This window comes from Somniosus microcephalus, unplaced genomic scaffold (genome assembly GCF_052327205.1).
Source record: "Somniosus microcephalus isolate GS21.2 unplaced genomic scaffold, FLI_Smic_1.0 scaffold153, whole genome shotgun sequence".
In the NCBI taxonomy this organism is placed as follows: Eukaryota; Metazoa; Chordata; class Chondrichthyes; order Squaliformes; family Somniosidae; genus Somniosus; species Somniosus microcephalus.
Window position 1 is genome coordinate 269727 of NW_028225340.1, and position 14759 is coordinate 284485.

At 53.3% G+C, this 14759-nt stretch overlaps 1 protein-coding gene across 1 annotated transcript in view; it reads right to left on the bottom strand.

Annotated features, from left to right (window-relative positions):
• LOC147082183 (RING finger protein 112-like) overlaps nt 1–14759 on the bottom strand; it is a 531383-nt gene that overhangs the window by 181884 nt on the left and 334740 nt on the right. Inside the window, exons 5-8 of the mRNA XM_085980420.1 lie at nt 9704–9808; nt 5809–5859; nt 4999–5055; nt 2612–2698 (exon numbers count right to left, since the gene is read on the bottom strand). Coding sequence (XP_085836546.1) covers nt 2612–2698; nt 4999–5055; nt 5809–5859; nt 9704–9808 — 300 coding nt within the window. The remainder of the gene's footprint in view (nt 1–2611; nt 2699–4998; nt 5056–5808; nt 5860–9703; nt 9809–14759) is intronic.

Here is a 14759-nt window from a genome sequence, read left to right on the forward strand (position 1 = left end):
CATAGCGATCGGGTCTCATCGTTTATGAGCGACAAACTCCGTCAGTACCTGCTAACTAGGGGTATTGCCACAAGCAGGACCACCAGTTACAACCCCCGGGGGAATGGACAGGTGGAAAGAGAAAATGCGACAGTTTGGAAGGCCGTCCTGCTAGCCTTAAAGTCTAGGGGCCTTCCAACCTCCCGCTGGCAGGATGTGCTCCCCGATGCACTCCACTCTATTCGGTCACTGCTCTGCACTGCCACTAACGCCACCCCTCATGAGAAAATGTTTGTCTTCCCAAGGAAGTCCACATCGGGGACATCGCTACCGCCATGGCTGACGTCCCCAGGGCCGGTCCTACTGAGAAGACACGTGAGGACCCATAAAACGGACCACCTGGTCGAGAGGGTCGACCTCCTCCACGCCAACCCCCAGTATGCTTACATCGCATACCCGGACGGGCGGGAGGACACAGTCTCCATAAGAGACCTTGCACCCTCGGGGGCCACAGTAACCCACTACCAACCCCCCCCCCCCCCCCCCCCACGATCCGATATCCAGCCCCAGCAGACAGCAGGCCTGGGCCCCCGCGACCCGCTCGACATCTACGAGGACGACACGCCTGTGCCGCAGCCTACGCTGGACTCGACGCCGGAAGCTTCACTACCCCTGCCGTCGCCACGCCGATCACAGTGGCAGACAAGACCTACGGAGAGACTCCAATACACTAACGTTTAATATACTTCACCCCGCCGGACTCAATTTTAAACAAGGGGTGAATGTGGTAAACCACTGTTTGTATTCCTGTTTGTCCTGTTTGTATTCCACTGTGTACATGCCTGGAAATGCCTCGGCTGACTCCTCCCACAGGTCCTAGTATAAAGGTGACTGCTCCCCTGTCCTTTGTATCCTGGACCGGTCGACCACTCGAGGCAGACCTCCATTCTGTTGTTAATAAAAGCCTTTGGTTACTCTTCTAACTCTCAGTCTTTTATGAGTAATTGATAGCGCATCAGTAATTCCACCCAAGTTGAGAGATATGAGCTTCATGAGGGTCATCTGGGAGGGGTAAAAATGAAGAGCCTAGCCAGGGCGTTTGTCTGGTGGCCGGGAATCGATAAAGAAATCGAGGATATAACCAAGAGATGCACAGGATGCCTGAAGGTCCAAAACGCTCCACCACAGGCCCCTCTACACCCATGGGAGTGGCCTTCATCTCCATGGTACACATTGATTTTGCTGGTCCATTTATGGACTCAATGTTTCTAATCGCCGTGGATGCCCATTCAAAATGGCCAAAGGTCATCAAAATGTCCTCCACCACCACGGAGAAAACTATTGCAGTCCTACGGACCATCTTCGCCAGGAATGGCTTGCCAGAAGAGATTTGCTCCGACAATGGGCCACAGTTTGTGTCCGAGGATTTCCGGAGGTTTCTGAGGAATAATGGGGTGAAACATTACACATTTGCCCCATATCATCCAGCCACAAATGGATTGGCTGAGAGGTTTGTTCAGACCTTTAAAAAGGCAATAAATGCGATGTATAACGACGACATACCACTACAACACAAGGTAGATAATTTCTTGTTTGCTAACTGGAATGCAACACATGCAGTCACCAACCAAGCTCCAGCCATAATGTTCTTCAACCGAAGGCTAAGATGCCGCCTGGATTTGTTCAAACCAAACATAAGATGAGATGTTGAGGATAAGCAATTCCAGCACATCAACGAGAAGCCAACCAGGAGCTTCAAGATAGGGCAACCAGTCTTGGCCCGTGACTACCGAACAGAAAAATGGCAGCCAGGAATGCTACGCACACAGCAGGGACCACTAATGTACACAGTGGACGTTGGAGAGAGCATCGTGAGATGCCATGCTGACCAGATTCTAGAGTCACAGGAACAAGCCAAACCTATACCACGAGCATGTGTACCTGGTAATGAACCCGAGGTACAGATTGCGTCTACCTCAGAATCAGGGGTATTGGAAGCTGACGAAACAACCAATGACAATGAGCCAGAATCGACTCCGCCGCAAGAACAGGATACTCGAGAAAGGCGCTATCCAGTCAGGATCAGGAAGCCTCCTCAAAGACTGAACTTATAATTAATTATTTCAGTTGATGTATATAGTACAGAGAAAATTGTAATTGTTATTATTTAGTTGTTAAATGAGTGTTATGTACTGTTTATCTATAAAGGGGGAGGAATTGTTGTGTATGTACCTTTAAGGGAAGAACTGATTTTATACTGCAGTACCGGCAGTGACCACACCTGTATAAAAATCCATAGCATGCTGCTGTACTTCAGTCTTAAGTTCACCCTCTGTTCAGTAAATACCTGTTTTATTGTTCTCCTGCAGTCCGTGTATTATTGATACTCGGACACTACACCCAGCGCCGTGTCACTGACTGTATCTCTACTGATTTTAATCCAGCTCCCTCACACTGTCACTCAGTAACCCCTCTCCCCCAGTGCCCTGTGTCACTGACTGTATCTCTACTGATGTTAATCCAGCTCCCTCACACTGTCACTCAGTAACCCCTCTCCCCCAGTGCCGTGTCACTGACTGTATCTCTACTGATGTTAATCCAATTTCTCTTCAATCACTTTTCATGCTTTTACCTGTAAAGTCTTTGTCAGGTGTTGCTTCCCAGCTTCTTTACCACAGGTACTGTAATCCCACCAGTCTCGCACTAGGATATCCAGGTGCTAGTTAGACAGAGGCAGATTATTTAACAAAGCTGTGTGAGAGAAAATGGCAGTTTACCAGCGGGGCTCGGGCCTTTCCTGCTCATTGTGTGGGGCTCAGTTCCACACGGGGAGGGATCAGCAGATCAGTACAGGCCGGGGATGGAGCCTGGGCCTTTCCTGCTTTGTGTGTGTGAGGGGCTCAGTACCACACTGGATGAGGGATCAGCTCATCAGCACAGGCCGGGGATGGAGCCTGGGCCTTTCCTGCTCTGTGTGTGTGTGAGGCTCAGTACCACACTGGGTGAGGGATCAGCACAGGCCGGGGATGGAGCCTGGGCCTTTCCTGCTTTGTGTGTGTGAGGGGCTCAGTACCACACTGGATGAGGGATCAGCTCATCAGCACAGGCCGGGGATGGAGCCTGGGCCTTTCCTGCTCTGTGTGTGTGAGGGGCTCAGTACCACACTGGGTGAGGGAACAGCACAGGCCGGGGATGGAGCCTGGGCCTTTCCTGCTCTGTGTGTGTGAGGGGCTCAGTACCACACTGGGTGAGGGATCAGCACAGGCCGGGGATGGAGCCTGGGCCTTTCCTGCTCTGTGTGTGTGAGGGGCTCAGTACCACACTGGGTGAGGGATCAGCACAGGCCGGGGATGGAGCCTGGGCCTTTCCTGCTCTGTGTGTGTGAGGGGCTCAGTACCACACTGGGTGAGGGATCAGCACAGGCTGGGGATGGAGCCTGGGCCTTTCCTGCTCTGTGTGTGTGAGGGGCTCAGATCCCCCTCCTGGGACACTGAGTGAATATCGCGACCTCGCTCCGCGGTACTGGAAGAGATCCCCCCTCCCTCCTGGGACACTGGGAGTGAATATCACGACCTCGCTCCGCGGTACTGGAAGAGATCCCCCCTCCCTCCTGGGACACTGGGCGCGAATATCACGACCTCGCTCCGCGGTACTGGAAGAGATCCCGCTCCCTCCTGGGACACTGAGTGAATATCACGACCTCGCTCCGCGGTACTGGAAGCGATTCCCCCTCCCTCGGTACTGCAGGCCTTCCTGCCTTTATTACAGGGGAGCGGCCTCACACAGCATGACCCGGGACCCAGCTGGGCCACCAGGGATCGGGGTGACAGCAAAAGAGCTAATCATACAAGAGGAGAGCCGGCCTGAGGGAGCAAGGATGGCACCCTGTGGGGGCACTGCAGAGGGGGCCGGGGACAGCAGAGGAGGCCGGAGACAGCAGAGGGCCCAGGGACGGCAGAGGCCCGGGGACGCTGGGGGCCCGGGGATGGCAGGGGAGGCCGAGGATGGCAGAGGAGGCCGAGGACGGCAAAGGGGCCCAGGGATGGCAGAGGAGGCTGGGTGTGGCAGAGGGCCCGGGGACGACGGAGGAGGCCGAGGACGGCAGAAGGGCCCGGGGACGGCAGAAGGGCCCGGGGATGGCAGAGGGGCCCGGGGACGGCAGAGGAGGCCGGAGATGGCAGAGGGCCCGGGGACGGCAGAGAAGGCCGGAGACGGCAGAGGGCGCCGGGGACGGCAGAGGGGCCCGGGGATGGCAGAGGGCCCGGGGACGGCAGAGGGGGCCGGAGACGGCAGAGGGCCCGGGGACGGCAGAGGACGCCGGGGAGGGCAAAGGAGGTCGGGGATGGCAGAGGGCCTGGGGATGGCAGAGGGGGCAGTTGCTGCCCCGGCCACACGCACGCCCCCCTGACCCTGTCGGACACAGCATCCGGCAGGAAGTCAGGGGGTGCAACCGAAGATCACAGCCGGGGCGCGAGTGGGTCGATGACATCATCGCTGGAAGTGCAGCACCACGGGGCACTAACGGTTACTGCCATCCCTAACCTCCTGCTGAATTTCCTGGGAGGCATTAGCGACGCTGCGCCTGCGCGCTAGTTGCTTTGCGCCCTCTTAGGCATTAATCAGAGAGGCAAATCAACCGAATTTTGCCCCCTACCTCTGTGACCAACCTTTTGGTCACCTGTTCTAATTTCTCCTTATATGGCTTGGTGTCAAATTTTTTACCTTAAAATACTCCTGTGAAGTGCCTTGGGACGTTTTATTAGGTTAAAGGCGCTATATAAATACAAGTTGTTGTTGGTATTGTTGTAAAACGCTTTGGGATGTCCTGAGGTTGGGAAATGTGCTGTTCAAATGGGAGTCTAGCTTTCACTCTTTCCTTATCTTCTTTCTCTCTCTCTTTTTTCGTTCTTTCACCCTCTCTCTCTCTTGTTTTCTCTCTTTCTCTGCTAAGGGATATGGGTAGGTGAAGTGCGTGGGCCTGACAGGGCGATGGAAATGAAACAATTATGGGTCCAATACCTGAATCGGTTCCAAGTCAAAAAACTTCCCAACTTGTTCCGCCACATCGAGAAACATCTGGAAAGGAAGCAGAAACAAGTCACTCCTCGCCACGAGCATCTTCTTCCCCCCAGTGACCCCGTGCTACAGCATGGGTTGTACAGACAATGGTGACTGTCCAGTATTGGAGCGATGGCCACTTCCAGACCATTGGAGGAACTACAACGAGAAGGGCCCAATCATTGCCCCCGCTGTCCGCCTGTAGCCTTTCGTGAGAGGTACAGAGGTCAACTGTATCTCCCTGGCACTGCCCAGGCCAAGATCAGCTAACTCAGCACTGGCCGGGGATGGTGTGTGCGTGTGTGGGGCTCAGTACCACACTGGGTGAGATCAGGCTAACTGAGAATAGGCCAGGAATGGAGCCTGGGCCTTTCCTGCTCTGTGTCTGTGGGGTTCAGTCCCACACTGGGTGAGATCAGGCAAACTTAGCACAGGCCGGGGATGGAGCCTGGGCCTTTCCTGCACTGTGTGTGAGTGGGGCTCAGTCCCACACTGGGTGAGATCAGCACAGGCCGGGGATGGAACCTGGCCCTTTCCTGCTCAGCGTGTGTGTGGGGCTCAGTACCACACTGGGTGAGATCCGCACAGGCCGGGGATGGAGCCTGGGCCTTTCCTGCCCTGTGTGCGTGTTGCCATGAATGAGTTTTCACTTGTCGAGTCCCATCTAACTAAGACGTGGGTACTGTTCAGGTTACATTGTGTGAAGGGGATGGTAGAATGGGGATGGGGGCAATGGTGTAATCAGTGAAGTGAATTAAATCAGAACCCCACCTCTAAATATTCCAGGTCTGTCTGGCTGATTTTGTTGCGAGTGTTAAATATCTGAAAGAGAGGAGAAAGGGGTCAGAATCGAGGGAAACCACAACTACTTGACAAATTCTTCCCGTTATAATAAACCGCAACCCCGCCATCCGAGAGTAATAATGTACCCGAGTGTTAGAATATACCCCGAGTGTTAGAATATACCCGAGTGTTAGAATATACCTGTAATGAAATCTGTTTGTCTTGATCCTGTATTCGTTTTGCACTCATGTATATTACCCTCCCCCACTGTGTATAGTTTCACTTCCTCTTTCCCGACAAACCTGGGAGGTTCCAGGTCGTGGCTCTTGGCTCCGCCCCTGACTTCTCTTACATAAAGATCCCAGGATCTGTATGACTCATTCCTGTGAACCAGTCGGCGTGCTGAGATGTTAGCTCTGATCTTAATGATTAAAAGCCAACTTGTTTAAGTCTATAACTTCTAGTTTTGTGGTTATTGAAGGCCCATCAATACCCGAGTGTTAGAATATCCCCGAGTGTCAGAATATCCCCGAGTGTCGGAATATCCCCGAGTGTCGGAATATCGCCGAGTGTCAGAATATCGCCGAGTGTCGGACTATCGCCGAGTGTCAGAATACCGCCGAGTGTCGGAATGTCCCCCGAGTGTCGGAATGTCCCCCGGGTGTCGGAATGTCCCCCGGGTGTCGGAATGTCCCCCGGGTGTCGTAATGTCCCCCGGGTGTCGGAATGTACCCCGAGTGTCGGAATGTACCCCGAGAGTCGGAATGTACCCCGAGTGTCGGAATGTACCCCGAGTGTCGGAATGTACCCCGAGTGTCGGAATGTACCCCGAGTGTCGGAATGTACCCCGAGTGTCGGAATGTACCCCGGGTGTCGGAATGTCCCCCGGGTGTCGGAATGTCCCCCGGGTGTCGGAATGTACCCCGAGAGTCGGAATGTACCCCGAGAGTCGGAATGTACCCCGAGTGTCGGAATGTACCCCGAGTGTCGGAATGTACCCCGAGTGTCGGAATGTACCCCGAGTGTCGGAATGTACCCCGAGAGTCGGAATGTACCCCGAGTGTCGGAATGTACCCCGAGTGCCGGAATGTTCCCCGAGTGCCGGAATGTACCCCGAGTGTTATACGGAGTGTCAGGATATACCGCGTGTGTTATATGGAGTGTCAGGATATACCCCGTGTGTTATACCGAGTGTCAGAATATACCCCGTGTGTTATACTGAGTGTCAGAATATACCCCGTGTGTTATACTGAGTGTCAGAATATACCCCGTGTGTTATACTGAGTGTCAGAATATACCCCGTGTGTTATACGGAGTGTCATAATATACCCCGTGTGTTATACTGAGTGTCATAATATACCCCGTGTGTTATACTGAGTGTCATAATATACCCCGTGTGTTATACTGAGTGTCAGATTATACCCCGTGTGTTATACGGAGTGTTAGAATATACCCCGTGTGTTATACTGAGTGTTAGAATATACCGAGGTTATACGGAGTGTTATAATATACCCTCAGTGTTATACTGAGTGTTATAATATACCCCGAGTGTTATAATGTACCCTGACTGTTATACTGAGTGTTATAATATACCCTGTGTGTTATACTGAGTGTTATAATATACCCTGAGTGTTATAATATACCCTGTGTGTTATACTGAGTGTTATAATATACCCTGAGGTTATACTGAGTGTTATAATATACCCCGTGTGTTATACTGAGTGTCAGAGTATACCCCGTGTGTTATACGGAGTGTCAGAGTATACCCTGTGTGTTATACGGAGTGTCAGAATATACCCCGTGTGTTATACGGAGTGTCAGAATATACCCCGTGTGTTATACGGAGTGTCAGAATATACCCCGTGTGTTATACGGAGTGTTAGAATATACCCCGTGTGTTATACGGAGTGTCAGAGTATACCCCGTGTGTTATACTAAGTGTCAGAGTATACCCCGTGTGTTATACGGAGTGTCAGAGTATACCCCGTGTGTTATACGGAGTGTCAGAGTATACCACGTGTGTTATACAGAGTGTCAGAGTATACCCCGTGTGTTATACGGAGTGTCAGAGTATACCCTGTGTGTTATACGGAGTGTCAGAATATACCCCGTGTGTTATACGGAGTGTCAGAATATACCCCGTGTGTTATACTGAGTGTCAGAATATACCCCGTGTGTTATACGGAGTGTCAGAATATACCCCGTGTGTTATACTGAGTGTCATAATATACCGCGTGTGTTATACTGAGTGTCAGAATATACCCCGTGTGTTATACGGAGTGTTAGAATATACCCCGTGTGTTATACTGAGTGTCATAATATACCCCGTGTGTTATACTGAGTGTCATAATATACCCCGTGTGTTATACTGAGTGTCAGATTATACCCCGTGTGTTATACGGAGTATTAGAATATACCCCGTGTGTTATACTGAGTGTTAGAATATACCCCGTGTGTTATACTGAGTGTCATAATATACCCCGTGTGTTATACTGAGTGTCATAATACACCCCGTGTGTTATACTGAGTGTCAGATTATACCCCGTGTGTTATACGGAGTGTTAGAATATACCCCGTGTGTTATACTGAGTGTTAGAATATACTGAGGTTATACGGAGTGTTATAATATACCCTGAGTGTTATACTGAGTGTTATAATATACCCCGAGTGTTATAATGTACCCTGACTGTTATACTGAGTGTTATAATATACCCTGTGTGTTATACTGAGTGTTATAATATACCCTGAGTGTTATAATATACCTGTGTGTTATACTGAGTGTTATAATATACCCTGAGGTTATACTGAGTGTTATAATATACCCCGTGTGTTATACTGAGTGTTATAATACACCCCGTGTGTTATACAGAGTGTTAGAATATACCCCGTGTGTTATACTGAGTGTTAGAATATACCCCATGTGTTATACTGAGTGTTATAATATACCCCGTGTGTTATACTGAGTGTTAGAATATAACTCGTGTGTTATACGGAGTGTTAGAATATACCCCGTGTGTTATACGGAGTGTTAGAATATACCCCGTGTGTTATACGGAGTGTTAGAATATACCCCGTGTGTTATACTGAGTGTTATAATATACCCCGTGTGTTATACTGAGTGTTAGAATATACCCCGTGTGTTATACTGAGTGTTAGAATATACCGAGGTTATACGGAGTGTTATAATATACCCTGTGTGTTATACTGAGTGTTATAATATATCCTGTGTGTTATACTGAGTGTTATAATATACCCCGAGTGTTATAATATACCCTGTGTGTCATAATGAGTGTTATAATATACCCCGAGTGTTATAATATACCCCGACTGTTATACTGAGTGTTATAATATACCCTGAGTGTTATACTGAGTGTTATAATATACCCTGTGTGTTATACTGAGTGTTATAATATACCCTGTGTGTTATACTTAGTGTTAGAATATACCGAGGTTATACGGAGTGTTATAATATACCCTGTGTGTTATACTGAGTGTTATAATATACACTGTGCGTTATACTGAGTGTTATAATATACCCCGAGTGTTATAATATACCCTGTGTGTTATACTGAGTGTTATAATATACCCTGAGTGTTATACTGAGTGTTATAATATACCCTGAGTGTTATACTGAGTGTTATAATATACCCCGACTGTTATACTGAGTGTTATAATATACCCTGTGTGTTATACTGAGTGTTACAATATACCCTGAGTGTTATAATATACCCTGTGTGTTATACTGAGTGTTATAATATACCCTGAGGTTATACTGAGTGTTATAATATATCCTGTGTGTTATACTGAGTGTTATAATATACCCTGTGTGTTATACTGTGTGTTATATCTTTCTCCTGAAGGGAGGTGCAGAGTGTTGACTCACGATGTGTGATCCCAGTAACATGCTGAATGCCGACAGCTGGATACTGATGTTTTTATCACGTTTGATGCCATCACATCCCTCAGTATCCACTAGGAAGAGTGCCATCTGTAAACAGAGAGGGAGAGGTGACGATTTATAAGTGGTGCCTGTCAATCTGCGCCTGGGATTTGTTACTGACCTGTGCTCTCCCCTTCGGGACTGGAGTGTCTTCTTCCCCGCTCCTTCTAAAACCAAATCTCCCCTTCAAGTATTGATCCAATTCCCCTGATAAAGTTACTCTTGAATCTGCTTCCACCACCATTTCAGGCAGTGTGTTCCAGAACATCATACTTTGCTGCATCAAAAAAATTCTCATCTCCCTCTGGTTCTTTAGCCAATTAATTTAAATCTGTGACCTCTGGTTACAGACCCTGCCGCCAGTGTAACCAGTTTCTCTCTATGCTATCAAAACCCCTCATAATTTCAGAGGGGCAGTACTGAGCGAGTGCTGCACTTTCAGAGGGGCAGTATTGAGGGAGCGCCGCACTGTCGGAGGGGCAGTACTCAGGGAGCACTGCACTGTCGGATGGGCAGTACTGAGAGTGCAGCGCGCCATCAGAGGGACATTATTAAGGGAGCACCGAACTGTCGGAGGTGCAGTACTGAGTGAGCGCTGCACTGTCGGAGGGGCAGTACTGAGGTAGCGCCGCACTGTCGGAGGGGCAGTACTGAGGAAGCACTGCACTGTCGGAAGGTCGGTTCTGAGGGAGGGCTGCACTAACGGAGAGATATCACAGAGGGAGCACCGCACTGTCGAATGGGAACATATAGAGGGAGCGCTGTACTTTCGGATGGGCAATACTGAGGGAGCGCCGCACTGTCAGAGGGGCAGTACTGAGGGAGCACCGCACTGTCAGAGGGGCAGTACTGAAGGAGCACCGCACTGTCGGAGGGGCAGTATTGAGGCAGTGGAGCACTCTCGGAGGGGCTGTACTGAGGGAGCGCCGGACTGTCGGAGGGGCAGTACTGAGGGAACGTTGCACTGTCGGAGTGGCAGTACTGAGGGAGCGCTGCACTGATGGAAGGGCTGTACTGAGGGAGCGCCACACTGTCGGAGGGACAGTACTCAGGGAGCACTGCACTGTCGGCTGGGCAGTACTGAGGGCGCGCTGCACTATCAGAGGGACATTATTAAGGGAGCACCGAACTGTCGGAGGTGCAGTACTGAGTGAGCGCTGCACTGTCGGAGGGGCAGTACTGAGGCAGCACTGCAATCACAGAAAGAATCACAGAAACCCCACAGTGCAGATAGAGGCCATTTCGGCCCATCGAGCCTGCACCGACACATATCCCACCCTATCCCCGTAACCCCACGTATTTAATCCCCCTAACACTAAGGGTCAATTTATCATAGCCAATCAACCTAACCCGCACATCTTCGCACAATGTCGGAGGGGCAGTACTGAGGGAGTGCCACACTGTCGGAGGGGCAGTACTGAGGGAGCACCGCACTGTCGGAGTGGCAGTACTGAGGGAGCGCCGCACTGTGGGAGGGTCAGTACTGAGGGAGCACGGCACTGTCGGTGGGGCAGTACTGAGGGTGCACTGCACTGTCGGATGGGCAGTACAGAGGTAGCGCCGCACTGTCGGAGGGGCAGTACTGAGGAAGCACTGCACTGTCGGAGGGTCAGTTCTGAGGGAGGGCTGCACTATCGGAGGGATATCACAGAGGGAGCACCGCACTGTCGAATGGAAACGTATAGAGGGAGCGCTGTACTTTCGGATGGGCAATACTGAGGGAGCGCCGCACTGTCAGAGGGGCAGTACTGAGGGAGCGCCGCACTGTCAGAGGGGCAGTACTGATGGAGCACCGCACTGTTGGAGGGGCAGTACTGAGGCAGTAGAGCACTCTCGGAGGGGCTGTACTGAGGGAGCGCCGGACTGTCAGAGGGGCAGTACTGAGGGAGTGCAGCACTCTCGGAGGGGCAGTACTGAGGGAGCGCCGCACTGTCAGAAGGGCATTACTGAGGGAGAGCTGCACTTTCGGAGGGTCAGTACTGAGGGAGCGCCGCATTGTCGGTGGGGCAGTACTGAGGGAGCGCCGCACTGTGGGAGGGGCATTAGATAGGGAATGCTGCACTGTTGGAGGGACAGTACTTCGGGAATGTTGCATTGTTGGTTGGCAGTACTTAGGGAGGGCTGTACTGAGGGGGCACCTCAATGTCGGGGGTCTGTACTGACGGTGTGCTGATAATTCAGAGAGGCAGTACTGAGGGAGTTCTGAACTGTGGGAGGGGTTGCACTGAAGGAGTGCCGCACTGTCAGAGGGGAGTGCTGAGGGAGCATAGGAATGTCGGAGGGGCAGTACTGAGGGTGCGCTGTGCTGTCGGAGGGGCAGTAATGAGGGAGCGCCGCACTGTTAGAGGGGCAGTACTGAGGGAGTGCAGCACTGTCGGATGGTCAGTACTGGGGGAGCGCCGCACTGTCGGAGGGGCAGTACTGAGGGAGCGCTGCACTGTCGGAGGGGCAGTAATGAGGGAGCGCTGCACTGTCGGAGAGGTAGTAATGAGGGAGCGCTGCACTGTCTGAGGGGCAGTACTGAGGGAAAACTGCACTGTCGGAGGGTCAGTACCGAGGGTGCGCTGCACTGTCAGAGGGGCAGTACTGAGGGAGCACTGCACTGTCGGAGGGGAAGTGCTGAGGGAGCACTGCACTGTCGGAGGGTCAGTACCGAGGGTGCGCTGCACTGTCGGAGGGGCAGTACTGAGGGAGCACTGCACTGTCGGAGGGGCAGTACTGAGGGAGTACCACACTGCCAGAGTGTCAATTCTGAGTGAGCGTGGCCTTGTTTGAATGGCAGTACTGATGGAGTGTTGCTCTGTCGGAGGGTCAGTAGCGAGGGTGCGCTGCACTGTCGGAGGGGCAGTACTGAGGGAGCACTGCACTGTCGGAGGGGCAGTGCTGAGGGACAGCTGCACTGTTGGAGAGTCAGTACTGAGGGAGTGCCGCACTGTCGGATGGTCATTACTGGGGGAGAGCCGCACTGTTGGAGGGGCAGTACTGAGGGAGCGCTGCACTGTCGGAGGGGCTGTACTGAGGGAGCGCTGCACTGTCGGAGAGGTAGTAATGAGGGAGCGCTGCACTGTCTGAGGGGCAGTACTGAGGGAACACTGCACTGTCGCGGGGCGGTACTGAGGGAACGCTGCACTGACGGAAGGGCTGTACTGAGGGAGCACTGCACTGTCGGAGGGGCAGTACTGAGGGAGCCCTGCACTGTCGGAGGGGCAGTACTGAGGGAGCCCTGCACTGTCGGAGGGGCAGTATTGAGGGAGCGCTGCATTGATGGAAGGGCTGTACTGAGGGAGCGCCACACTGTAGAGGGGCAGTACTGAGGGAGCGCTGCACTGTCGGACACGCAATACAGAGGGAGCACTGCATTGTTGGAGGGTCAGTACTGAGGGAGTGCAGCACTGTCAGAGGGGCTGTATTGAGGGAACTCTGCACTGTCGGAGGGTCAGTACTAAGCGAGCACTTCACTATCGGAGGGGCAGTACTTAGGGAGAGCCACACTGTCAGATGGGCAGTACTGAGTGAGCGCTGCACTGTCGGAGGGTCAGTACTGAGGGTGCGCTGCACTGTCGGAGGGGCAGTACTGAGGGAGCGCTGCACTGTCGGACGGGCAGTACTGAGGGAGCTCTGCACTGTCGGAGGGTCAGTACCGAGGGTGCGCTGCACTGTCGGAGGGGCAGTACTGAGGGAGCACTGCACTGTCGGAGGGGAAGTGCTGAGGAAGCACTGCTCTGTCGGAGCGTCAGTACCGAGGGTGCGCCGCATTGTCGGAGGGGCAGTACTGAGGGAGCCCCGCACTGTCAGAGGAGCAGTTTTGAGGGAGTGCTGCACTGTCAGGGGGTCAGTAGTGAGGGAGCGCCACACTGTCGGAGGGGCAGTACTGAGGGAGCGCCGTACTGTTGGAGGGTCAGTACTGAGGGAGCGCCGCACTGTAGGAGGGTCAGTACTGACGGAGTGCTGCACTGTCGGATGGTCAGTACTGAGGGAGCGCCGCACTTTCGGAGGGGCAGTACTGAGGGAGCGCCGCACTGTCGGAGGGGCAGTACTGAGGGAGCGCTGCACTATCGGAGGGGCAGTACTGAGGGAGTGCTGCACTGTCGGATGGACAGTACTGAGGGAGCGCTGCACTGTCAAAGGGGCAGTATTGAGGGAGTGCCGCACTGTTGGAGGGCAGTACTGAGGGAGTGCTGCACTTTCGGAGGGGCAGTACTGAGGGAGCACTTCACTGTCGGATGGGCAGTACTGAGGGAGCGCCACACTGTCGGAGGGGCAGTACTGAGGGAGCACCGCACTGTCGGAGGGGCAGGACTGAGGGAGCGCTGCACTGTCGGAGGGGCAGTACTGAGTGAGCGCCGCACTGTCGGAGGGGCAGTACTGAGAGAGCGCCGCACTGTCGGAGGGACAGCACTGAGTGAGCACCGCACTGTCGGAGGGGCAGCACTGAGGGAGTGCCGCACTGTCGGAGGGGCGGTACTGAGGGAGCGCCGCACTGTCGGAGGGCCGGTACTGAGGGAGCGCCACACTGTCGGAGGGGCTGTACTGAGGGAGCGCCGCACTGTTGGAGGGGCAGTACTAAGTGAGCGCCGCACTGTCGGAGGGGCGGTACTGAGGGAGTGCCGCACTGTCGGAGGGACAGTACTGAGGGAGCACCGCACTGTCGGAGGGGCAGTGCTGAGGGAGCGCCGCACTGTCGGACGGTCAGTACTGAGGGAGCGCTGCACTGTGAGAGGGGCAGTACTGAGGGAGCGCTGCACTGTCGGAGGGGCAGTTCTGAGGTAGCGCTGCACTGTCGGAGGGGCAGTTTTGAGTGCATACTGCACTGTCAGAGGGGGAGTACTGAGGGAGCGCCGCACTGTCGGAGGGGCAGTGCTGAGGGAGCGCCGCACTGTCGGACGGTCAGTACTGAGGGAGCGCTGCACTGTGAGAGGGGCAGTACTGAGGGAGTGCTGCACTGTCAGAGGGGCAGTTTTGTGGGAGTGCTGCACTGTCGGGGGGTCAGTACTGAGGG